Source organism: Uranotaenia lowii, chromosome 1 (assembly GCF_029784155.1).
Source record: "Uranotaenia lowii strain MFRU-FL chromosome 1, ASM2978415v1, whole genome shotgun sequence".
In the NCBI taxonomy this organism is placed as follows: Eukaryota; Metazoa; Arthropoda; class Insecta; order Diptera; family Culicidae; genus Uranotaenia; species Uranotaenia lowii.
The window spans coordinates 42,447,108-42,469,114 of record NC_073691.1 but is presented as its reverse complement, the minus strand read 5'-3'; the positions used below and the strand labels follow the sequence as shown (position 1 = coordinate 42,469,114).

At 42.1% G+C, this 22,007-nt stretch overlaps 5 protein-coding genes across 12 annotated transcripts in view; 2 read left to right on the top strand and 3 right to left on the bottom strand.

Annotated features, from left to right (window-relative positions):
* LOC129741261 (myosin heavy chain 95F) overlaps positions 1-6,067 on the bottom strand; it is a 98,218-nt gene extending 92,151 nt beyond the window's left edge. For 4 of the 7 annotated variants that reach the window (XM_055732978.1, XM_055733017.1, XM_055733009.1 and 1 more), the window contains exons 1-2: positions 5,942-6,067; positions 5,032-5,266 (exon numbers count right to left, since the gene is read on the bottom strand). The gene's annotated coding sequence lies outside the window, so the exon portion shown is untranslated. Of the gene's footprint in view, positions 1-5,027; positions 5,458-5,941 lie in introns of those variants that run through there. The other 3 variants (XM_055732995.1, XM_055733002.1, XM_055732986.1) reach the window with 2 other exon arrangements.
* Positions 6,068-7,098: 1,031 nt separating this feature from the next.
* On the top strand, positions 7,099-9,248 carry LOC129749820 (pre-mRNA-processing factor 17). The gene is made up of 4 exons (XM_055744913.1): positions 7,099-7,725; positions 7,780-8,520; positions 8,580-8,935; positions 8,995-9,248. The coding sequence occupies exons 1-4, from the start codon at positions 7,192-7,194 to the stop codon at positions 9,170-9,172; spliced, it is 1,809 nt and encodes a 602-aa protein (XP_055600888.1). The 5' UTR covers positions 7,099-7,191; the 3' UTR covers positions 9,173-9,248.
* Positions 9,230-11,396, bottom strand: LOC129749828 (negative elongation factor B). Its single transcript, XM_055744925.1, has 3 exons — positions 11,135-11,396; positions 9,973-11,065; positions 9,230-9,912 (listed from the first exon to the last, which is right to left on the bottom strand). The coding sequence occupies exons 1-3, from the start codon at positions 11,209-11,211 to the stop codon at positions 9,319-9,321; spliced, it is 1,764 nt and encodes a 587-aa protein (XP_055600900.1). The 5' UTR covers positions 11,212-11,396; the 3' UTR covers positions 9,230-9,318.
* Positions 11,397-12,743: 1,347 nt separating this feature from the next.
* Positions 12,744-15,595, top strand: LOC129755130 (pyruvate dehydrogenase [acetyl-transferring]-phosphatase 1, mitochondrial). The gene is made up of 4 exons (XM_055751471.1): positions 12,744-13,164; positions 13,330-13,638; positions 13,701-13,992; positions 14,448-15,595. The coding sequence occupies exons 1-4, from the start codon at positions 13,033-13,035 to the stop codon at positions 15,122-15,124; spliced, it is 1,410 nt and encodes a 469-aa protein (XP_055607446.1). The 5' UTR covers positions 12,744-13,032; the 3' UTR covers positions 15,125-15,595.
* A 2,256-nt stretch (positions 15,596-17,851) lies between these two features.
* Positions 17,852-22,007, bottom strand: part of LOC129757440 (ras-related protein Ral-a) — an 88,940-nt gene continuing 84,784 nt past the window's right edge. The window contains exon 5 of one of the 2 annotated variants that reach the window (XM_055754668.1): positions 17,852-19,865. In XM_055754668.1, the coding sequence (XP_055610643.1) occupies positions 19,749-19,865 (117 nt within the window). In that variant the 3' untranslated portion in view covers positions 17,852-19,748. The remainder of the gene's footprint in view (positions 19,866-22,007) is intronic. The other variant, XM_055754676.1, reaches the window with a different exon arrangement.

Sequence of the window (22,007 nt, the reverse complement as noted above, 5' to 3'; positions counted from 1 at the left end):
GACGAACCCGAGGTGACGCTTTGAGAAAAAAAAATGCGACCCGGTTCCGGTAATTTCCTAGAACCCGAGGTGACGCTCAATGAAATCATTATCATAGCGACCCGGTTCCGGCGAACCCGAGGTGACGCTTTATGGAAAAATGCGACCCGGTTCCGGTCATTTCCGAGAACCCGAGGTGACGCTTAAAGGAATTATAATTATAGCGACCCGGTTCCGGCGAACCCGAGGTGACGCTTTGATGAAGCAAATGCGACCCGGTTCCGATGATTTTCGAGAACCCGAGGTGACGCTCGATGGAATCCTAATTATAGCGACCCGGTTCCGGTGAACCCGAGGTGACGCTGTGGATAAAAAAAAAAAAATAAATAAATAAGTTCCCTGGTTCCGACGAACCCGAGGGGACGCTTCAAAAAAAGAAGGCGAAATGGTTCCGGCGATTAAAGAAAATCTGAGGTGACGCTGATAGAATCATGATTATAGCGACCCGGTCCCGGCGAATCTGAGTGTCACTTCGATGAAAATAAAAGCGACCCGTTACCGGTTTTTCTGAATGATGTTATTAAAAAAAAAAACGACATGTCCTGAGAATTTCCGAAAAACTGTGGTGACGACTGTTGGAATCATAATTAGTGAGTCGGTTCCGGTTCATCATGAGGTGACGCACTCATGAATTTTCAAAAAAAAATGTATATTCCGAAGTATTCTCAATTGATCATACGCTCGCTTGATATTGAATACGTATGAAGCTCGAATGTCAGCACATGTATCACTATATAACACTGGAAATTATGTCGGGTCAATGCACTAATTGTGGATCAAAATTCAAGCGTTTTTCTCGAAAACAAGCCTAACAACGAATTAAGATAATTAAAGAATCTAAAATTACAACCTAGATCCAGAGTGAAAATCTGTATTAAAACATTAAGACTAAACTTTGAATAAAAAAAATAGAATACCATGCTCGAAAATTAATCATGCTTAGAAAGCTAAAACTGACTACGAGTCTGAAAGCTTAATTTTTAGTACAGTTTGAAAACTTGATTATTACATGTCAACAGAATCCTCAACAAGAATCGAAGCTCTGTGTGATGTCCAATAATAAGCAGTTCAAACGGCTAAAGATGAAATCTGTAATTTTATAGAACGAACACAAACTTGAACAAACAACGGTTGAAAAATTATTTTTTTATTTTGTTATAAAAATCTAAACATGCACGAGAAGTTAAAACAAAATGAGAAATAGTTTCTGTAGTCAAAAGTTGTATTCCGGAATATACACTCAATCAAAATAACGATCTAAAGTGTTGTTTTGTTTGTTTAAATATTTGAATAGAAATCTTAATTATTCATGGGTGTTTGTAGTATGAAGTCAAAATTCGGGGCTGGGACAACTGAACGAAACAAAATGGAATGATTAATTTATAATAAGATCAAAACCTGTAATATCTGATGAAATTTTCCAATGATTCATGAAGGAGACTTATGCTACATTTTAATATAAGTTCAACATAAGTTTAAGGCCGTTCACAGTATCAGCAAGAACGATCAACGCCAAGAACGATCAGCAAAAGCAACACTCCATCCGATGGAGAATGAGAACGGTTCAATTATATCGTCATTGAGCTCGTTGCTTGAAGGATTATTTCAAATTATTCACGGAGCCTTAGTTTATTAGAACAAGCAATTGCCAGTATCCGAAGGGCAATCAGGGATTGTACCTTCTTCGATTAATAGTAGGACTATAAACAAGTCGTTCATTCAAGCTGAAATGCTGTTATGAGAGACGAACATAACTTCAATAGGTATTTGTTAGGTTAATCCATGGTATTAATGGGAAAAAGCGAAACCTGAAAAGTAGTAAAACAGAATTGACAAACAAAATAATCACAAATCAATACTAAGTGCACTACGGAATTTTCTGGATTAAAACGTTAAGCACGAATGATAATGGTTGAACAGATTAAATAAGTCTACCCACAAATTTCTCGCACTGGTTAATAGGTATTTTCTTTCGATTACGGTGGTTCTGCTATGACATATCGTTTAGTGATCCTTGAGAATCAGCAATGGAAGACACACATTAGAAAAGTGTTATCAAGCAATGAGTAAATAATCTCTGCTTACAGATTTCTACTAGTGATATTTTTCAAAACTAATCAATCTTCAATGCTGTTTGGTTTGTGATGTTCATCGCATTTAACAGATTAATTTTTCTGGACATCCAATTTGTAAACCGACCAGTCGCCAATAAAGCGACCAGTTGCCTGAAGTGAACGTCTTTATCAATAATAGAAGGGTGACTCTCTTCCGGTTATTTATGGGTTATTCGAATTACATGTTGATCAAGCAATGCAAAACAGAAGAAAGTTACATGAAAGAGGTTATAGGAAGAAGTTCGTATGGCTAACGTCACTTGAAGCTATAAATGGAATTTATAATGGCTCGAGTAGCTAGTAATCTGGGTTGGACAGGTGAATGTAAAAACGAGGCGTAGTCGAGCATTCTCGACAAGAGTTTACGGTAACAAGAATGAAATTGTTGTAACGACACACCATCATAACATACCAAAGTTGAACTTGAATTGACTGTAACTTATATTTTATTAAATATTAATTTGACTTAGTGAGACAGAAAATACTTGTAAACGAATGTTTCAGAAAAAATACATTGATTTGAAAACATTAAACTCACACTAATTTTATTCAAGGGTGAAAATTGCAAATAACTTAATATATTTCAGGCTAAATTCGACGAAAATAAAAAAGATTGGTTCACAATTTTCTGACATTGTAAACATAGAAAAAGTGAACTTACTCATCCAAATTTTGTAAAAAGAAATTTTAACTATGCTTTACGAAAATTCAAGCTCTAGATATTTAAGCTCTAATATCATATTATAACAATGCATACCTAGGTTTATATTTTCCAAGAAGAAAATACGAATTTATATTGAAACAACTCAGCCAGAATGAACTGTTACAAGCTACAAGCCAAATGCTATTACTTGTTGAGAAGACTAGTTATAGTACTGATAATAGCATTAATTCTGACGAAATGAGAGGAAACTGAATTAGATTTGGAAGTAAATTAAAAAAAAAAAAAAAAGATTTTCGGCAATTCATAAAACCACTTAAAAAAAAAACCTCTTTGGAATCTTTTGAAATAGATAGAACTCGCAAAACAAGTGTATACAAAGCTAATATACTCTCAATTAGATAGGTAATATGCTCACTTGAGATCGAATAGGTACAAATAAAGCTGGAATATTGGCGATTTGCTTTGAGAATATCCGGAATACAGGTTGCATTTCGGACCCCTTCGTCGTCTTTCGCCAGTGCGCTTCAGGAACATTAGGGCTTGACCTACGTTCCGATTCCGATGAGTGATAGCGTTTGCTGTCCACCATAATCAGGATCTTGTGTAGGATGCCGGGAGTTTATGGATATCTTCAAATTCGCAGGAGTCACTTGTGCTTGGACTATTCTTCAAGGATGTGTCTCTGGTTGTCAAATAAATTTGTTGACATTTCTTGTCAAAGTCTTGGCAAAAAACAAAAAAAAAAATTGCATACAAGCAAAAATCGATCTGGCCTCTACTGTAAAGGCGTTCAAGATTGAACGCAAGATACATTAAGTGAAATATACACGCAAAAAAAAAATCGATCAAATTAAAATTTAACATTTCATGATAAAGCATAAAAGATAATGAAAAAAAAAATGATGATTTAACGTAATTTAATAAGTTTAGAAGTGTAGAATAGAATAAATACATAGCATATGAAATATCGTTCTACAATCGGATACAATTTTCACGCATTTTGAGGAGATACTAACGATGTTCAATTAACTATTTTGTATAACTCAACAAGGGCACTATTGTTTAAAGAGTGTCAAGAGTAGAGGAAAGGGGCAATGTAGAGAATAAGAGTACTAGCAAATATTATAACTTATAATCCGAGATAAGGTTTACTCGGAAATTACATTATGTTTAAAAAAATTGTAGGCTATCGATATTTTCAGTATTGGCTCCTCAACTACCATGTGTGTTGAGACAATAAGAAATGAGAGAATGGCGAGTTAATTCTCTCCCATGTAAAGGAAAAACATCGCATCATTGGAAAGACAGAGAAAAATAGAAAGAGAGAAAGCAGGATATCAAAGATCAGTCTATTAACGAATTTTATCGCGAATGGTTAGTTTTTCTGTCATCCGCAAAAAAAGGCGGGTGAAGTGAAACCAGTGTGAAAACGAGGAAAGGTTACGACAGTCACAACTTGTTTTTTAATTAAATTCACAGAAAATTACACTTTTACGTTAAAATATAATCAGTAAATCTGTCGTTAATTAAATTTAGGATATTGATAATGAGAGCAGCTCCTCGTTCCGAACTTTAAAAATGTTAAGAGATTCGAAAAATTTGATTCGAACAAAAACACGGAAGTTTAAAGGTACATATATCCTGAATCGTATAGATAAATTCCAACACTCAAAAAATTCTTCACGTGAAAGCTATGAGTAAAAGTACATAGAAATTTGACAACTTAAAAATAACGTGAAATTTACGAGTTGTAGGTTAACCAGTTAACTAACTTAATTTGAAGCGAAAATATAATGCTTTAAAGGTTTGCATTACTTTTTATTCAGCAGAAACTCGGATTTTTTAATATCTTCAGGATTTTCGGGATCAATTTTCGCCGAAAATCTAGAAAAAAAAAGTCAACAATAAAGTTTTACTGAGTTTGGTTTGGTTTAGGGAACTTTTTTTTGTAGATATTTGAAGTTTTGAATACATTAATCAAATAGACAGACTTCCATAAAGATACATGCATATGTAGAAAAGGACAGTTAGTCTGTAATTGAAATCATTGGAACAAAACAATATGGAAATGGAGGGGAACATGAAAAGTCCAACTGCGTCATAAAAACTTATCGTTCTTCCCAGTGCAGTGGTCGGACGTGTCCATCTTCGTCTTCAACCATCTCTACCGAGGTACCGTTCGTTCAATGGTTCTCTTCTCTTCCACTTACCGACTGACTGATTCATCAAATACGTGAATGATCCGTGGGTTGTATTGTACTTATGCCGTACAAAACAGCTGTAAATCAAGATAATCTCTCTCCGCGCACTTTTGGGACGCCATTCACCCAACGTTTCCCTTTTTTTCAAACACCAATTTGATCACTTTGAATTTTCACCTTCTATGTTGGACACTGTCTAATTTTTATCATAGGTGCCACACTCTCCAAAAAAATATGGTTTTTAACACCTGGAAGAATAGGAAGAAACTAGCTCATGACTTCTGGTTGGTTTCATGGAACTCGAACCCAGCAGTAGCGTAGCACTAATTAGCTTAACAATAATTCCCGTAGGTTCTTGCACTTATGCGCGACGGTCGAAGACAATGTCCGCGTATGGCCTGACCACGAACGGTGCACCGCCCATTCTAATGAGGACAGGTGTAAAAAACAAAAAAAAACACGCAAACACAACCGGAAACGTCAATAGCCTACTACTTCCTGTCCAGAATTTGGACACATTCTGGTAATGATTCGATTGCTCTCTCTCTGTCTTTGCGACCGGTTCCGCTCGAATCCGATTCCGGTAAAGCACCACATCCACTACTCATCCATCAGTCGATATGGAAAAATTCGCCTTTTTTAATAACCGTGAAACGATTGGCCCAGGCCAGCAGTGTTGTTTGTTGCGTGAAAAACAAACAGTAAAAATAAGAAAAATTTGCCACGGGAGCAGTTCTGCTAGCTGTTTTCCCCCTGGACGGAATAGAATGCACACAATAAACGGGGTTCCAGTCCGAACGAGGTATCAGAAGCAAAATAAAGAGAGAGCAAACGGTGTTGCTTTTTTTTTTGTTTTCCCCCGTTGTATTCCAGAGCCAGAGCTAGAGGAATCAACTGAAAGACCCAAAACACGGATTACACACCCCGGGACCGGGAACCAGCACAGCACACAAAACTAAAACCGAACCGACCGACTCAAACGTCAAACGGGAACTAACCGGAGCCAGGCTCGAGCAAAAGCTTTTTTGTGAAAACGCAGCAAGCAGCTGGCTGAAGTTCGATTTGGCTCCAGCAGTCGCAGAGCGAGAAGCTTATTTTGCTTGCTTGCTTGCTGTAGTTGCTGGGTTTTTCTGCTGTTTTCCGTTTTTGGTTTCACTTGAACTTCAGTCAAGTGAAACCAAAATCTAGAGCAAAGCGTACCTATACTGATGGTACTGATGCAATTGTTCGACGGTTGGTGACAACGAACGTGTTACGTTTTTCTTGTGAAGATTATATTATTTTTTAAAAGTGTGATTGGAACCATATGTTTTCATAACCGCAAGCCACCCCCTCGCTCCTAGTTACAATACTGAACTTTAGAAAGGGTGAGCTATTGTAAAAGCTGAAGCTGATGCATAGATCCTGAAGGAAATCAATCATAACCTCGACAGCCCCAAAAACCTAAATTTAATAAACAAAACTATTCGATACCAGTTAACGGGGGTGTTGAAATTTAAAATATTAATAGGCATTTCAACATAACAAGATAATTAAGAATCTGATGTTCTTCTCTAAAATGAACCACACGTTTGTAACGAATACGCGCCACGTGACAGTCGTTCGGAGCTTTTTCCCTTTCCGGATTTTCCTGTGAGGTCTGTTCAATGAGAAATTTGAATCGCTGTGGGCCAACGCGAAGCGATCAAAAAAATAATTAAAAATATATTTTGGTTCAATTCGGGAAAAAATGCGCTGTTCTGGAGACAGAAAATAAATTTTCCAAGTAATTCAAAAACTCTTTATAAAAAGCAAACAGTCAGCCTTAATAAATATCTTTCCAACCAGTCATTAATAAAAACTCTATAACGCGAAATATTAATGTTATATTTATATTGATCCTTCATGTAGGGAATAGTATCTAGGTAAATAGATGAAATTCAAAACGATCTGAGTGTTAAAATCTTTTTAAAGCGTTCTTCATATTCAAGGGTAGAGAGGGATTAACGGAAAAAGCTCCTCATTTTCGTGCAAATTTCACTCCACCTTTGACGACATTAAAAAAAACTGGCAACGCTGCGCGAGTTCCACAAAACGACTTCAAACGTAAACAATCCTTTCTCCGCAGGTTAATTTCCCGATGTAGCATCGTTATTACTCCGGAATTTACCAGTAAATTAAGTGATCAAAGACCATGCTAGGACTGCAGGCATACGCCAGCGAAGGAAGTGGCAGCGGCAGCAGCAGCGAAGATACGGACCAGGAAGAATCGACCAATCAGGCAGTGAAAGCGAAACCAGCTCCGGACCCAGATGCACTAGCACATTTGAAACCACTTCCGACAGATAGCGCTAACTCAATGGCTAAATCGCTCCAAGTATGCGCGGCCCCGCTCGTCGTCCCAACCGGGCAGGTTGAGGTGGCCCGGATGTTGGCTCCCTCCACAAACGAGCTTTGCTACAATCCGCGATTTGAGGAGCTGTTTGCTCCGGTTGCGGGTCCGGTTAATCCGTTTCTGACGGAACAGATGCGAGCTCCGAAGAATATGTTGACGGGTTTTGTGGAAACGGCGCATATAAGCGATTTCCAGTTCGAGAATCAGCGCAAGACTTTTCACAGCTACGGCTACGCGCTGGATCCTTCGATTGATGCGATTGCTGGTAGTTCTGGGACTTCGGCTGTAGTGGAGAAGGTCGAGGAAGGACCCAGTTACGTTGGGCATCTACAGGTTACTATCTCTATCAATTTTGTTTTATGGAATTTACTGAAACTTAATTTTCAGGCTGCCTACGACACCGACGGAAAAACCGTCTTCGAATCGGCGAAAGCCAATCGTTCCGGGGACAAGCGGAAACGCCAGAAAAACGACAAACCAGAGGATGTGGAAGGTTTTTTGGGTCCTTGGGGCAAGTTCGAGGATGAGCAAACGATCGCTCGACCGAGCGAGCAGGAACGAGCCGAAATAGAGGAGATGATGGCCAAGAAGCAGCGACGCAACCGGGTTGTAGAGGACAAACCGATAGAAGAGAAATCTATTCTACATATAAAGGATTCCGTGGATTATCAGGGTCGATCGTTCCTGCATCCGCCGCACGATGTGGGTGTCAGCTTGCGGAAAGGAAGTGCTCCGGATCGCTGCTTCCTGCCAAAGGCCCACATTCACACCTGGACCGGACATACGAAGGGAATTTCGGCGATACGATGGTTCCCCAAATCCGCTCATCTTATGCTGTCCTGTAGCATGGATACTAGGATAAAGATTTGGGAGGTTTATAACGAACGGCGCTGCGTCAGGACCTACTCGGGTCATAGGCAAGCCGTTCGGGATGTAGATTTCAACAACCGGGGCGATAAATTCGTGTCTGCCGGCTACGATCGGTATCTGAAGTTGTGGGACACCGAAACGGGTGACGTTATTTCCCGCTTCAGTTCCCGCAAGATACCGTTCTGCGTAAAGTTCCATCCGGATTATAACAAGCAGCATCTGTTCGTAGCGGGGACGTCCGACAAAAAAATTATTTGTGTAAGTTTTGCTAAGCCATTTGTTTTGAAGGTTGCTAAATTGAAAATTTTCATTTTCAGTGGGACACCCGAAGCGGAGAAATCGTTCAGGAGTACGACCGGCATTTGGGAGCGGTCAATACGATTACTTTCGTTGATGAGAATCGACGATTTGTGACCACCTCCGACGACAAGAGTTTGCGGGTCTGGGAATGGGACATTCCGGTCGATATGAAGTATATTGCCGATCCGACGATGCATTCCATGCCGGCCGTTACCCTGTCGCCGAACGGAAAATGGTTGGCCTGTCAGAGTCTGGACAACAAGATCGTCATCTTCTCGGCCATCAATCGTTTCAAGATGAATCGGAAGAAGTCTTTCACCGGACATATGGTTTCCGGGTATGCCTGTAACTTGTCCTTTTCGCCGGATATGAGGTAAGTGCGCACAATTCATCATTAATGTTTCGATTTAACATTCTTTGTTTCGTTTCCAGCTATCTGGTTTCCGGCGACGGCGACGGCAAATGCTACATCTGGGACTGGAAGACGACCAAGCTGTACAAAAAGTGGCAAGCGCACGACAACGTCTGTATCGCCACCCTGTGGCATCCGCACGAGGCCAGCAAAGTGGTGACGGCTGGCTGGGATGGTACCATCAAATATTGGGATTGATTCTTCGGATACAACAACATTTTCATGATAACGTTACGGCGTGGCAATCAATATACATTTACACGTTTAAAAACTAGGTTTATTTTGTTTCCATTCAGTGCTTATCCTAAGAAAAAATCCTATTCGTCTGTAATCTTCAAAAATACTCAACCGTAGTGCGGTCCCGGGGTTGGAACGCTCTTCAGCGGCGAATCAAAGTCTGTGTCCATCGGTTCCGGTGCCGGTTCGTGATGAACGGCCATCACCCGCTTCTGAAGATTCTCGTACAGTTTGTGAACATTCTCATGGTGTTGGGCATTCGGCTGGAGCGCCTTCATTAGCGTCTGTAGCCGTCCTTGGGGCAACTTCTGATGCACGTACCACAGCAGCTTCAACATGTGCCGGGTAACATTGTCCCGGGTCAGCCCGGCAAACAGAAACTCATCGAACAGTCCGGTACAGAAGTCCTCGTTGGAAAATTCCTCCGCCATCGGAATCGTCAGAGCAATCAACGAATGCAGGAACGGATCCTCGTAGGCTCGATCGTCTTTGCAGGACGAAAGAATGGCCATCACACGTAGGATTCCAACACGATCCTTTTGGCGAGCCGTGTGCAACGTGTAGTACATAGCTAAAATTGAAGCAACCGAGCTTTCCTGAATGTAAGCTTCGACGGCGTCTGGCGCCGGACCGGAATGTTCGATCGTCGTGATGGCACTCTCGCGCTCATCCGGCGGGAGTTTGGCGTGCAGATTGCGGACCTATAATATAAAAAAAAAAACCTTTAAATGGAAAGATTCCTTTAACGACATTCAACTCACCTGGTCATCCACCATCAGGGACATCAGCGCTGGCAGAAATTTCGTCACCACTTGGCTATCGAGCTTCGGTTCCTTAAAGTCCTGCGAATCTATCATAATCCAGGCGGACAAACCCAGAGCCAACATTCTCAGCAGCAGAATCAAAATAGTATTATCTCGCGGCAAACCTTCATTGTTGATCAGATGCTGCAGAATTTTAATCGCAGATGTTGCCAAGAAATTGATCGCGTACGGGTCGCACAACGTCATCGAAAGATCACCCAAAACTTGTTCCTGGCCCCGTTTAATGTTGTCCAAGAAACCCTGAAGCTCCCGGGACCGTTTGATATCGACATTCTTCTCACGAATACAAGCGTCCAAACACCAGGTAAACTTGTGGCACGGATCGACCGATATGATATCCTGAACTTCCAGATCATGTAGCGCCATCAGCAGTTCAGCCCTCAAAGTACAGTAATGGACATTTCGGGTGCGAAGGAACAAAGTTCTCAGAAACTGCAAAACCATGTCGTACAATTTGACGCTGTTCCCTATCATGTGGGCCAACTTCTGAACAACTTCTCCCTGACGACGCACTTTTGGCGTCGGAGTGAAGAACAAATTGTTCAAATTTAAATGATCAAACAAAATGTGTTCCTTCTCGCGAATATACTGGGAAAGCAACGGCGAAACTTCATCCCCAAACAAGGACTGATTGTCCCGCCAAATCTGCCGCTTAACCTCGGTGTCCGTATCCTGATACAGCTCCCGATCCCGCACCAAAATCCTCAGATATTTATCATCGATGTGAGCGGTATTCCTCAGGATGCACATAACGACCGGACGCAGAGCTTTCACCCGAACCACCGGAAAGCTCTTGACCAGCAGTTCCTTCAACTTTCGATCCCGCTCCCGACCTTCCTTGGCACCCACTTCATTGATGTGAGCTATCAACTTATCCCTCAATTCCTCCAGAACCGAGGTGTGAAAATCCAACCTCCTCACTCCGTGCAAATCCAACAGAGGAAGCATCGGTCGCAACGATGGTAGCAGAATGCCGTTTTCCAGCTGGAAATTTTCAATTGCCTTGAGCGGGTCATCGCAGCAGGACAATCTGTCGATTTCGAAATCATTTAAAAATTAAATTATTCCTCAAAACATGAGACATTGAATTTTTACTTACGCATCACGGAGATAGGCTTGCCCGGGAACGTTTACCTCTTCCAGGCCAGTGCCGGCAAATTTCGGGGGCGCCGACATGTTGACGATTTCTTATTACCAGCAGGTTTTGATTTCCAATTTAAGTTCAAAGAATTGAGTCCAGTTTTCTACATGAATAATCGATTTAGGTGGAAAAATCTCGGAAAAACTTCCAACAGACAGCCAAAACACTCCGCCCACCGCACGCAGAAAAATCTCAAAACAAAACAGACGCCATTTTTGTTGTGTTTGATGTTTTGATGCGCGTGTCAAAGGCGTCCGATTTTTAAGACGTTACCCTGTGTGAAAAAATGTCTTGATTTTTCCCGTATCCCAACAAAAGATGTTTTGGTTTTTGTTTTTCTTATATTTCAACGCTGTGGACCTGGAATCTGTTGGAAAGCTTATTGGAAGGTCGTTGAACAGAGCGTCCCTGTCCAGACGTGTTAAAAACGCCACGAACTTGAGGTTATGTGAGCCACTTCCTTCTTTCTTTTCAGAAGCTGCAACAGATCCAAGGTTGGACGCAGTGACTCCAAAAGACCCATTGAGACCTCTAACCACTTCCGTTCCCTTCGACCGATTTCTTCTGAAAACAGGTTTTCTTAAAGCCCGAAATATGACAAATATTTCATCCGAAGACTGCAAGTTATTAAGCTTCAAAATTGGGCTATTTTTTAAGGGTGATATTCATCATTCTTAATGAGCCGGGCGGGACAGTCGAAAATTTTGACGCAGCATTAACCGTGATGGATACCACCCTTAAAAAAGTTTGCCCGGTTTTGAAGCCTCATAACTTTTTTATCTTAAATCGAATCGAATTGCAGTCTTCGAAAGAAATATTAGTCATATTTCGGGCTTAAAGAAAACCTTTATTCTAAAGAAATCGACCGAAGGGAACCGAAGTTATTGATGAAAAACTGGTTTTTCATGTTTTTCCCGAACAAAATGTCCCAAAATCCCATACAAACTTCAGGCTCGTTCCGATCTGACCCAAATTTAGCATGCGATCTTGGACTAGGCCTAGGATCAATGTAAGCCTGCAGCACATAACTTTTTCAAAAATCGGGTCATTTGGGGCATGCACACTGAGGTGTTGGTACTAAAATGCCATTGAAATCAAAGGGGAGCTCACGTTTTGGTTTCAAAAAGGGAGTTTGACCGTTGCTGCAGTCTCTTGTTTTTTTTAATCTTTTTTCACGGGTTTTTAATTGACAGCACAGTCATTCATCCCGGTGTAGTCTCTTGGTGTTATCAGACATGGATAAGCATTCAATTTCAATAGCTTTTTGAGTTACATTTATTATTATGCATGGCACTCAATTGTTACTGCGAACTTCAAAACTGCGTTGTTTGTGACCTCCAAATCAATTTCCATTCTGCTGACCACTTTTCAGCTGAACTTTGTAAGGACAACTGCAATTGCATAGATTAGTTCCTGAATTTCAATGCAGTAGACAAGGATTAATAAATGTTTACTTTTTCCGGGATTTCAGGCCTTCAGTTTAGTTCATTCTGAAGAATGAACCGCCAAACGTCTGATAAGTTGTAAAATTTTCCAACTGGGGATCTACCCAAATGACAGAAGCACTCCGGTAAATCTTCGAGTGCAAATTGCAAAATTGTGAGATCAGATGTGCGCGAGTGTTGTCCGGGTCGCAGTCGAGTGAAAATAGTGAAAGCAAAATTCGACCACGAAAACACCGGAGGTCTGCGTTCTTTACCTCCGGCAAATGGGTGCAATAAGTAACTAGAGGTGCTGCGTAGGAGAAAATCCGCAGCTAGCGTCAAATTCAGCTGGAGTAGTCCCAAAAACCAGTCAGCCGTCTTACGAAATCGTAAACCAAATAACACCACCACCACCAGTCGAGTCAATTGAAGATGTCAAATTTTACCCAGAAATTACTGATTTTCCGGAACCATCCGCTAACCGGGTCTCTCGGTTGCCGCACGTTTCACCAGGCCACTGTTCGTCGGGCGCCAACCGGGCCTCCGAAACTATCACCATACGATGTAAGTCGATATTCTTCTCGAGGGAATCCTCATAAATTAACCTTTATCGGGTCCTGCCTGCTGTTGATATGACAACCTTGAACTCAAACCAGAGTGGGTTTATCGAGCGAAAAATTTCGCAAAAAAAAAAGTTTTGTAAAGATTTTTTTTAAATTGTTTTTATAGGTGAACTGCATCCTGCGGGCAAACGAACATACTCAGGACTTTACGAGCGGTTCGGTCAAGTGCTATGATTCGAACCAGCTGGCCTCGAACTCGCCGATCGAAGATTGCCGTAGCGAGGGAAGCTGCGTTCACACTTCAGGTTTATTGGTGGGCATTTTCGATGGACACGCGGGCCCGGCTTGTTCCCAGGTTATCAGCAAACGGCTGATGCGCTATGTCGCGGCTTCGTTGGTTCCTCCGGACGATCTAAAAGGCCATCTGCTCAATGGGGCCCAAAGTCAATCATTCATTAACTGCCATAATGACAAGGTTAATAACTTAATTCTGAAAAAATATCAAAATTTCTAACAGCAGGTACCTTTTCCTTGCAGCTCGAATTTGTCAGCGAAATAAAAGACATCTACGAAAAAAGTTTCAGCTTGTTTGCCAACGAGCTGACCAACACAACGCTGGCCGGCTTTCAGATGCATCAGGTGCTGGAGAATGCGTTCCTGCGGTTGGATCAGGATCTGTCGAAGGAAGCGTTCGAAAATCCGAGTCTGCGAACAATGTCGGTTGCGATGAGCGGTGCGGTGGCCGTCGTGGCTCACATCGACGGTCCCCATTTGCATATCGCTTCGACCGGGGATTGTTCGGCTGTGTTGGGAACTGTGACCGATACTGGTAAGTGGGCTTCTGAATTCCATTTCATATGTCGTCAATGTTTCGATGACCCAACTTTCCAAGCCATTCATGCACAAAATTTTACTTGTTTTGCTGGTCAGAAACAGGATTTCTTCCTGAACAATCTGGGAGTCCTAGTTCTCGTTAGTGAGCCTTCTTCCATTTTTCCAACGCAGGCACATACCCTGCTTCTGGATAAGAAAAAAAAATCAGTTCTGTTGAACAGTTCAAACTAGAATGATTTATTTTCTAAAATTTTCTCCCTTCTACACTCGCTAACTGACGTGTGCTGATTTCAGAGATCGTCAATAAATTCCTGCGCACTGCGGATGAGAATTCATCGACTATGTTTGATATCATGGTTTCATTCAACCAAGAATAAATTGATCATCAAACTTCCCCTGCCACCATGAATCATTTCTTAGTAGATCTCTCTGATCTATTGTTTCTTGCAGGTCAATGGATCGCCAAAAAGCTGACCCACGAACACAACAGCGACAACGTGGGTGAAGTTCGGCGGTTGCTGAACGAACATCCTGCCGACGAGCGTGATACCGTCATACGCGGAGAGCGATTACTGGGCCAGTTGGCGCCACTCCGTGCGTTCGGTGATTTCCGTTACAAATGGACCCGGGACCAGCTGGAGCAGATGGTCGTGCCGCAATACGGGGAACATGTCGTTGCCCCGTACTACCTCACCCCGCCATATTTAACAGCCCGTCCGGAGATTACTCATCACATCCTGACCCCTAGGGACAAGTTCTTGATCCTAGCGAGCGATGGCTTGTGGGATGCCATGAGTCCAATGCAGACGGTTTACCTCGTCGGCGAACACATGTACGGTAAAGCCTTCCTGCAGCCGCTGAAACTACCAAAGCACGATGTGTCCTTAGGGGAAATCAGTCAAATGTTGACCACCCGGAAGGTGGGCCTCCAGAAAAAACCGCTGGATCGTAACGCGGCCACCCATCTCATACGGAATGCCCTCGGGGGAACCGACTACGGGGTGGAACACTCGAAGCTGTCCCACATGCTATCGCTGCCGCAGGACATCGTTCGGCTGTTCCGGGACGACATCACCATCAATGTGTTGTACTTCGATTCGGAATACCTGCGGAACTGCCCCACCTAGCGGCACGAGTTGCAGCCGAAGAAGCTGTTCGAACCTGTCGTCCTGCAATAGATTGAGCATTTGGGAGCAACTCACTGGTGGAGAAAAAAGGCCGCCGCGTACCAGTTAACGATCGAAGCCTTCTAGTGTTACCTTAACTACTAATCAGAAACCGTAACTAAGTACTATTTAAACAAATTCGTTGTTGTATTTTGTCAGCATAAATCAGCGAAGCTCCGAAAGCGTATTTGATCGCCAACTACAAAGATTATACTACTAAATAGAAGAACAAAAAAACCACGCATATTATATTTCTCAGTGTTGTGAACTCTATCAATATTCAAAATTCGGCTTTGTGTAGGGGAAGTTTTTATTTCGTTTAACTAGACCGGAGCGCATTCCGAACTTCCCGCGCTATTATGTTGATATTATAAGAAGTGAAAAGACGAATCGCAGAACTTTTACAAATAAATATTTTCCAACGTTTTAGAATGGGGTTTGTTTTTTTTTTAATATGACCATCCATCAGAGGCAAAATAGACAGCACATCGGCATTCCCTAAGGAAAAGTCCTAAGTCCACTCAACTTTTACCAACTCAAAGATAATCCATCCTAGTTCACTTCCCGTCTTCAGGGGTGAAGCTCAACAAAACATGGTCATTCGAACCGGGTCATAATAAGTCAGAAAGCATTTCAAGTGGCTAACGCATAAAACTTGCTGAAGTTGCATCTGTCCAGTGGAATGCTTTATGCGATCGAATGCTTACGATCCGGTTCGAAGGACCATATTTTGTTGAGCCTCACCCCTCGTTACGTTTTAAGTTTTTAGATATGCAACCCCGGATCCCTAACCTTGTTCAAGACCTTGTTTGACGGGGGTCCTTATTAAAGAAAGCCACGTTCTTGACCTCTTCAAAACGACGAAGAAGTCCCTAAGGATCTCCACAGCAACTTTTTCGATAAATGTCTACTCAACACGTCGACAACTTATTTATTTTCATAGTATTTCGTCTCACGACATAACTTGATGAACATAATTCCAAAAATTAACTCGGACCATGGCAACCGTTCTTCAATTTCTCGGACATACCACATTCGCCAAATCACGCGTTACTTAGTCCAAACACCTCGTCCGAAAAACACCTGTTTTGCAGGACAGCCGTCTGGCACCCTCGCAACATGTCTTACCCAGCGTATCCGGCCAGCCTTCACCACCTTCTGGATACTGGGTTCGCCGTAGAGTAGCGACAACTTAGTGGAACTAAATCAATGCATGACTGACACGTAGCAGCTGTTATAATCACATTGCTCCCGGAGTACGGAATCACGAAAGAAATCTTGAAGGAATGAGTCATAACTAATAACTTTGGTTCGACGACCTTCCAATGACTCCTGTTCCGAAGATCTCTACGTGGTACGAAGTGCTTTCAAATAGACGACAAACCCCTTTAGCTCTCGTTCCAACTACCTTCCTTGTCACAATTTCGTCGAACTTCCAGTGGAATTAGTTCAACGACCTTTCAAAGGATTCCCGGCTCGATGACTCTGGCCCGATGACCTTCCATTGACTCCGGAACAACGTTTTACCGCTGGCTGCAACGATATTTCAGAGGCTTCCTGGCTCGTTGATCTCGTTGGCTTCGGTTGGTCATCCTTACATGAACACTAGCGTGTCTCTAGAAACTCCAGAATATACAAGATCATTCTCGCTCAAATCTTATTCGATCACCAGTCCGCTCACTATTAACATCGAAAGCGGGAATGTAAACGCGGTACTTTTCGCTAGAAATCAAGCAATTTGCATCGTTGAAACTACACAGGGTTTCAACTGTATCGATCAATTAGCAACTAAGGTACTGTTATAGCGAAAAACATCTCCTATTCACACCGTCATTTTTTTATTCTGTAAGGGAAAATATATACGCAGTACTCAACGATAAACTTCTCGCTGGACACCATGCCATTCGCTTTCTCGAAACTATCGAGGACAACGTTCAGCAACAAATCGTGATCCTCTGGAAACGTCCTTTCCAATAACTTTGATTTCAATAACGATGATGCCTTCCGGTTCGCTGGTCTCTGCCTGGTACAAAGAACCCCCCGCGGCTCGATGACCAAAACGTGGAATCCTGGTTCAACGACCAATCCATTAACTCGACTACCTTCCATGGCTCCGATTTGACGTTTCACGTTTAAAACTTATACGATCACCATTTCATTCACCATCAACATCAGGAGCGGGAATGTATACGCGGTACTCAGAAGTAAACATCTCGCTGAAAATGAAGCCATTTGCTACCTTGAGATTGAAACTAAAATCTGCAACGCATGGTTTGGACTGTATCGGTCCAAAAGAAGCTAAGGGGTTTCGTGAAATATGTATGTTCAAGCGATCAACATCTCCTATTCTCACCATCATTTTTTATGAGTGTAAACACAATATTCAGTGGTAAACATCTCGCTGGAAATAAAATGGCATTCGCTTCCTGAAAACTTTCAAGGATAACGCGCAACATGAGAATTTTCCGGCTGTTCGCAAAAAATACACCCAATGGAATTCCATCGTGCCGACATTAAGAACTCCGTCAATGTCAACATCGGGAACAGGAATGTACACGCAGTACTCTATTATAAATTCCTCGTTGGAAGTAACTATCTCTAATCTCATGAATACTTACTCCAGGTAAATCGCTCAACAAATTAAAGGACCGTTCGGATGAATAATTTCCCCAAAGTTAACGCAAAATCTTCTAAATTTTCTTCACCATCATTGTTTGTTTATTTTTCAATAGTCTTTATTCACTTGTTTTGTTGAGAGATTGTTTTCTTTCGGCATGTTTGATTTAGTTTGTTTTTGCTTTTTGTCAACTTTTGCTAGCACGTACGACGACTGATACCTGTCTGGTCTCTCACACCACATTCTGCGCGCCCTTTTGTTTACAAAGTCTAACTTACACACGCTTTACACCTGATGCGATAAGCAGTCAGTCGGTTATCTGTTCCTATGAGTGGCATTTTTTTTGTTTGAATATTATTCGACCAGGTAGCAACCGACCGAAATGGTTTGAGGTTAGGTTTGTGTTTCATCAATACTTTTTCTGTTTGTCACTTTTTAAAAAAAGAACCGAAAAATGTAAGCTGCAAAGCATGTGTATTTAGTTCTCGATAAAATTTTGTACATCGATTGTTTCTTTTATTTTTTAAATTTAATTAGAAATTTGATACTCTGAATTTCGATGTGATAACTTTGATTAACGTAAAAAATGTCCCAGCATACGCACTGGGTTTTATTAGGTTTAAACTTGTTTAAGGAAGCGGCTCTGAGAATAATGCGTTGAATAAAATATCATCGGTTGTTGACGAAGGTGAGGCGTTCACTCACCGAAGCACGGAGTGGCTGCTGGATCTACACGACATGTACGGTAATGTAATGGTTTTTGTTTGTTTCAGTGTGTGTTCACAGCAACTGACAGCATCGACGTTTCTCGCCCTTTGGTTGTTGCACCGTTTCCTGGCTTTTCTTCTTGCGGTTGGAAATATCCCGAATCAAATCGTAGAATATCTGAACCCCGGTGAGGTTGTTTTTTGTGAAAATGATTACAAAAGGAAAAAAGGCACATTCAAGAAAAGATTGGAAAAAATATCATGTGTTGAAAAAAAATGAATCCAATATGGCAGCCAAACGCACGTACAGCAAATATGGCGGACACTCTCTTGCTTACACTTCGATGCAGACACGCACACTCTTGCGTTTAGCTTTTGCGGCACACTAGCAGCAATTTAAGAGGAATCCGGTGATGATTTGTGAAGCATCAAAATTATACTTATCCGTTCAATGGTTCTTATTCCGCAAAATTACGAACGGTCATTTTAAAACCGATCGCTAGATTTCGGAAACAGAAACACTGAACAGAACTACACTGTAACTTATACAAACAAACTAACGATACATACTAGCGCAGCACAATAGAACAAAAAAGAAACAATACAATGGACAATGTTATTTGTGGCAACGCTGTGGCGATGAGGCATTTACGAAAACAATTTACAACAGTCGAAGAATACGTCCAAAAAATAATCGTGTAGAACAGAAATAAATAACACCGAAAGCATTAAATGTACACCAATAGATTTTGTTTGCTTGTTTCGCTCACTTAGCTTAAGCGATTTTTTAGTCTGATTTCCATATTACTCTCTTTCTCTCGTATATCATTATGATCAATACTTCTGCTTAGCATATTATTCCTAACAAATAATCTTCGCTACGACGACGTAACTCTGCTCTTCGTTTCATCATACGGTAAAGTTCTACGCCTAAACTTAAAAACAAAACCTAAGATAATAAAAACCAGACACACGGTTTGCTTCTATTATCCCATTATGCGCATAAACGATAAGTGTAAGTGTGTGTGTGGTCTGAACTGTTTCTGAGTGTTTTTGTTGTTATACGTAGTTTTTTGTTCGCTTTCTTCCTCTTGGCTAACGCTGTACCACATTCTTCTAACCTTTATGGATGTATTTGTGTGTGTGAGTGTTTAACAATTCGAGTGCGTTCGCTTTTACTTTTTCCCTCTTCTTCTCTAACACTGAGCCACTCATGCGGGTGCTCTTCTTGCTATCGCTCTCTATCTCTCTCTCTCTTTGTCTATATTAGTGTGCATTTCAGTTTCCTTCGCTTCGATTTGTCTTTGGCGCGCCCGTTGGTCGTCTTCGAGTCTTCCGTTTTCCGCGAGCGTATTTCGCGCATCAGATCGAAGAACACCTGCGAAAGAGTTGGTGGGAGAAACAACGATTGAGGCGACAGCAGATACTACCACTAGGTGGAACATAAAAACTAGTAATCCCCTTCCAATACCAAGGTTTTAAGGTTTGGTTAGTCATGCTTAAACCGCGACCGTCTCATGTCTTTTAATTCTAGAAAATCCATTAATCAAAACATAAAACCAATCCGAGACTAAATTAAGAATTTAAAATTAAAAAAAATCCAGGAGGCTGCTAACTTAAGCAAATTCACATTGGAGAGATACGCTGGACACTCCTCTAACCTTCAACATCCAATACTCACTTACAGATATCGAGGCCCCAGTGATGTAGTTTTGAGAATCAGATGATAGAATAAAGATTCGTTTTTCGCTTTTGGCACGGACCAGAGTGTTCCATAATGCCAAAGGATAAAGGTTCAATTCCGACAACGGTGAAGGGATGACGTACTGCTTTCTGAGGCCCCAAGAAACTTAGCTCTTATCAATCGAAACAAGATTGAGGTGATGAAGACATGGATTTTTTTTTAGTTGGTAACCACAGGTGGTAAATCCCGGTTTACGGATTGTATTCCAAAGCACGGCGAGCTACCGCGTCCCCCCAGTTTGCTACTCTGGGTCCATGGGTACAATGGGAAGACTCATGATATACTCCGTGTATACCCCCTACTCCCTAAACTCCACCTGGGGCCGCAGACCTGGTTCCCACCTCGAACTGGTTAGTACACTATACTTCAATAGTGGGAGGTCTATTCGCGCTAATGCGCTCCAAGGCAATACTCATTAACGAGACCACTTTCAGCAAAACCTCTCATCCTTGCGACTCGACGCCTGAACTCTCCTCTAATGACTTGAGAACCGACATCTCCTCGCAATGACTCGAGATTCCCACACAAACCTCTCCTCTTCGCGACTTGAGGCCTGATCTCTCCTCTAACGACTTGAGATCCGACCCCTCCTCGCATCGACTCGAGGTTTACCTCTCCTCTGCACGATTCAAGGCCCGATCTCTCCTCTAACGACTTGAAATTTGACCTCTCCTCGTAATGACTCGAGGTGACCACTTGTACCCCTCCTCTTGTTGGTAAGGGGCCTGGTCCCTCCTCTTACGACTCGAGACCCGACCCCTTATCATAAAGACTCGGGGTTTATCACACAAACCTCGCTGCCTGAAGGTTTGAGGCCTGACCTCTCCTCTAACGACTCGAGGACCGACCTCTTATCTTCAGGGTTCGAGGTTTGCCACCTTGCCCGTCGTGTGCCTGATCGAGAGCAGCTTATCCTAGACTCGCGCCTGTCACGGCACACGCGCGCGACTTAACGCAACGACTCAGATGAAGACATGGATATTCACATGGAAGAGTACAGATGAGTTTAATAAGGTCCGTCGAGGACGAATTAGCATAGGGCAGGATGAGACTAAGGCTCCAATGACGTTCTAACATAGCTATAGACGACAATTTCGAACAGTTCTGATTTGGCATGCTGTGTAGAGAAGCTTCATGAGGCTAGGATGGCCAAAAATCTAAGCAATAACTTTTGAAAACTAGGTAAAAGAGTTATAGCCGCAGATGGCAGAGGAAAACCAGGTGAACGATACATTGTTGAATTGGTTCTATGAGCTGTTTAGGGACGAAGTTCTTGGCTAAAAAGCGCACGTGGTATTTACAATTTGATCGGAAAACCTTCATCCAAAATGCAGCATCGAAATGTGAGTTGCAGACCATTTAGACTCGTGTTGACGTGCAAAACGATGCCGTACTACTTCTGCCGGCAACCACCAATACAGTCGGTAGACTAACCTTAGTACCTGGTTTGATACCCAACAATGTGGAGTAGTCAATTTGTCAAGCCACTTCGGAGGAACCAGCATGCCTGGTTCAGCACCAAGAGCGGGAGTGGGTTCAACGATCTCCAAGCTGACCTCGTTGAATACTAGCTTGGCGGCAAGTGAGGAAAGAAGCTGGAAACCAGTTATGAAAGTCAACTTGAATTTTCTCTCCCCTTTGTTGCATTATGTCAGTATTTTGTATCGGAGTTTGATAACATTTACAAGTTTACAAAGAAAAAAATTCGTTGTTCTGACACTCCTTGATATTTAGGATCAAACGATGGGTCCACCTTCCTCTTTCTAAGCTGTTCCA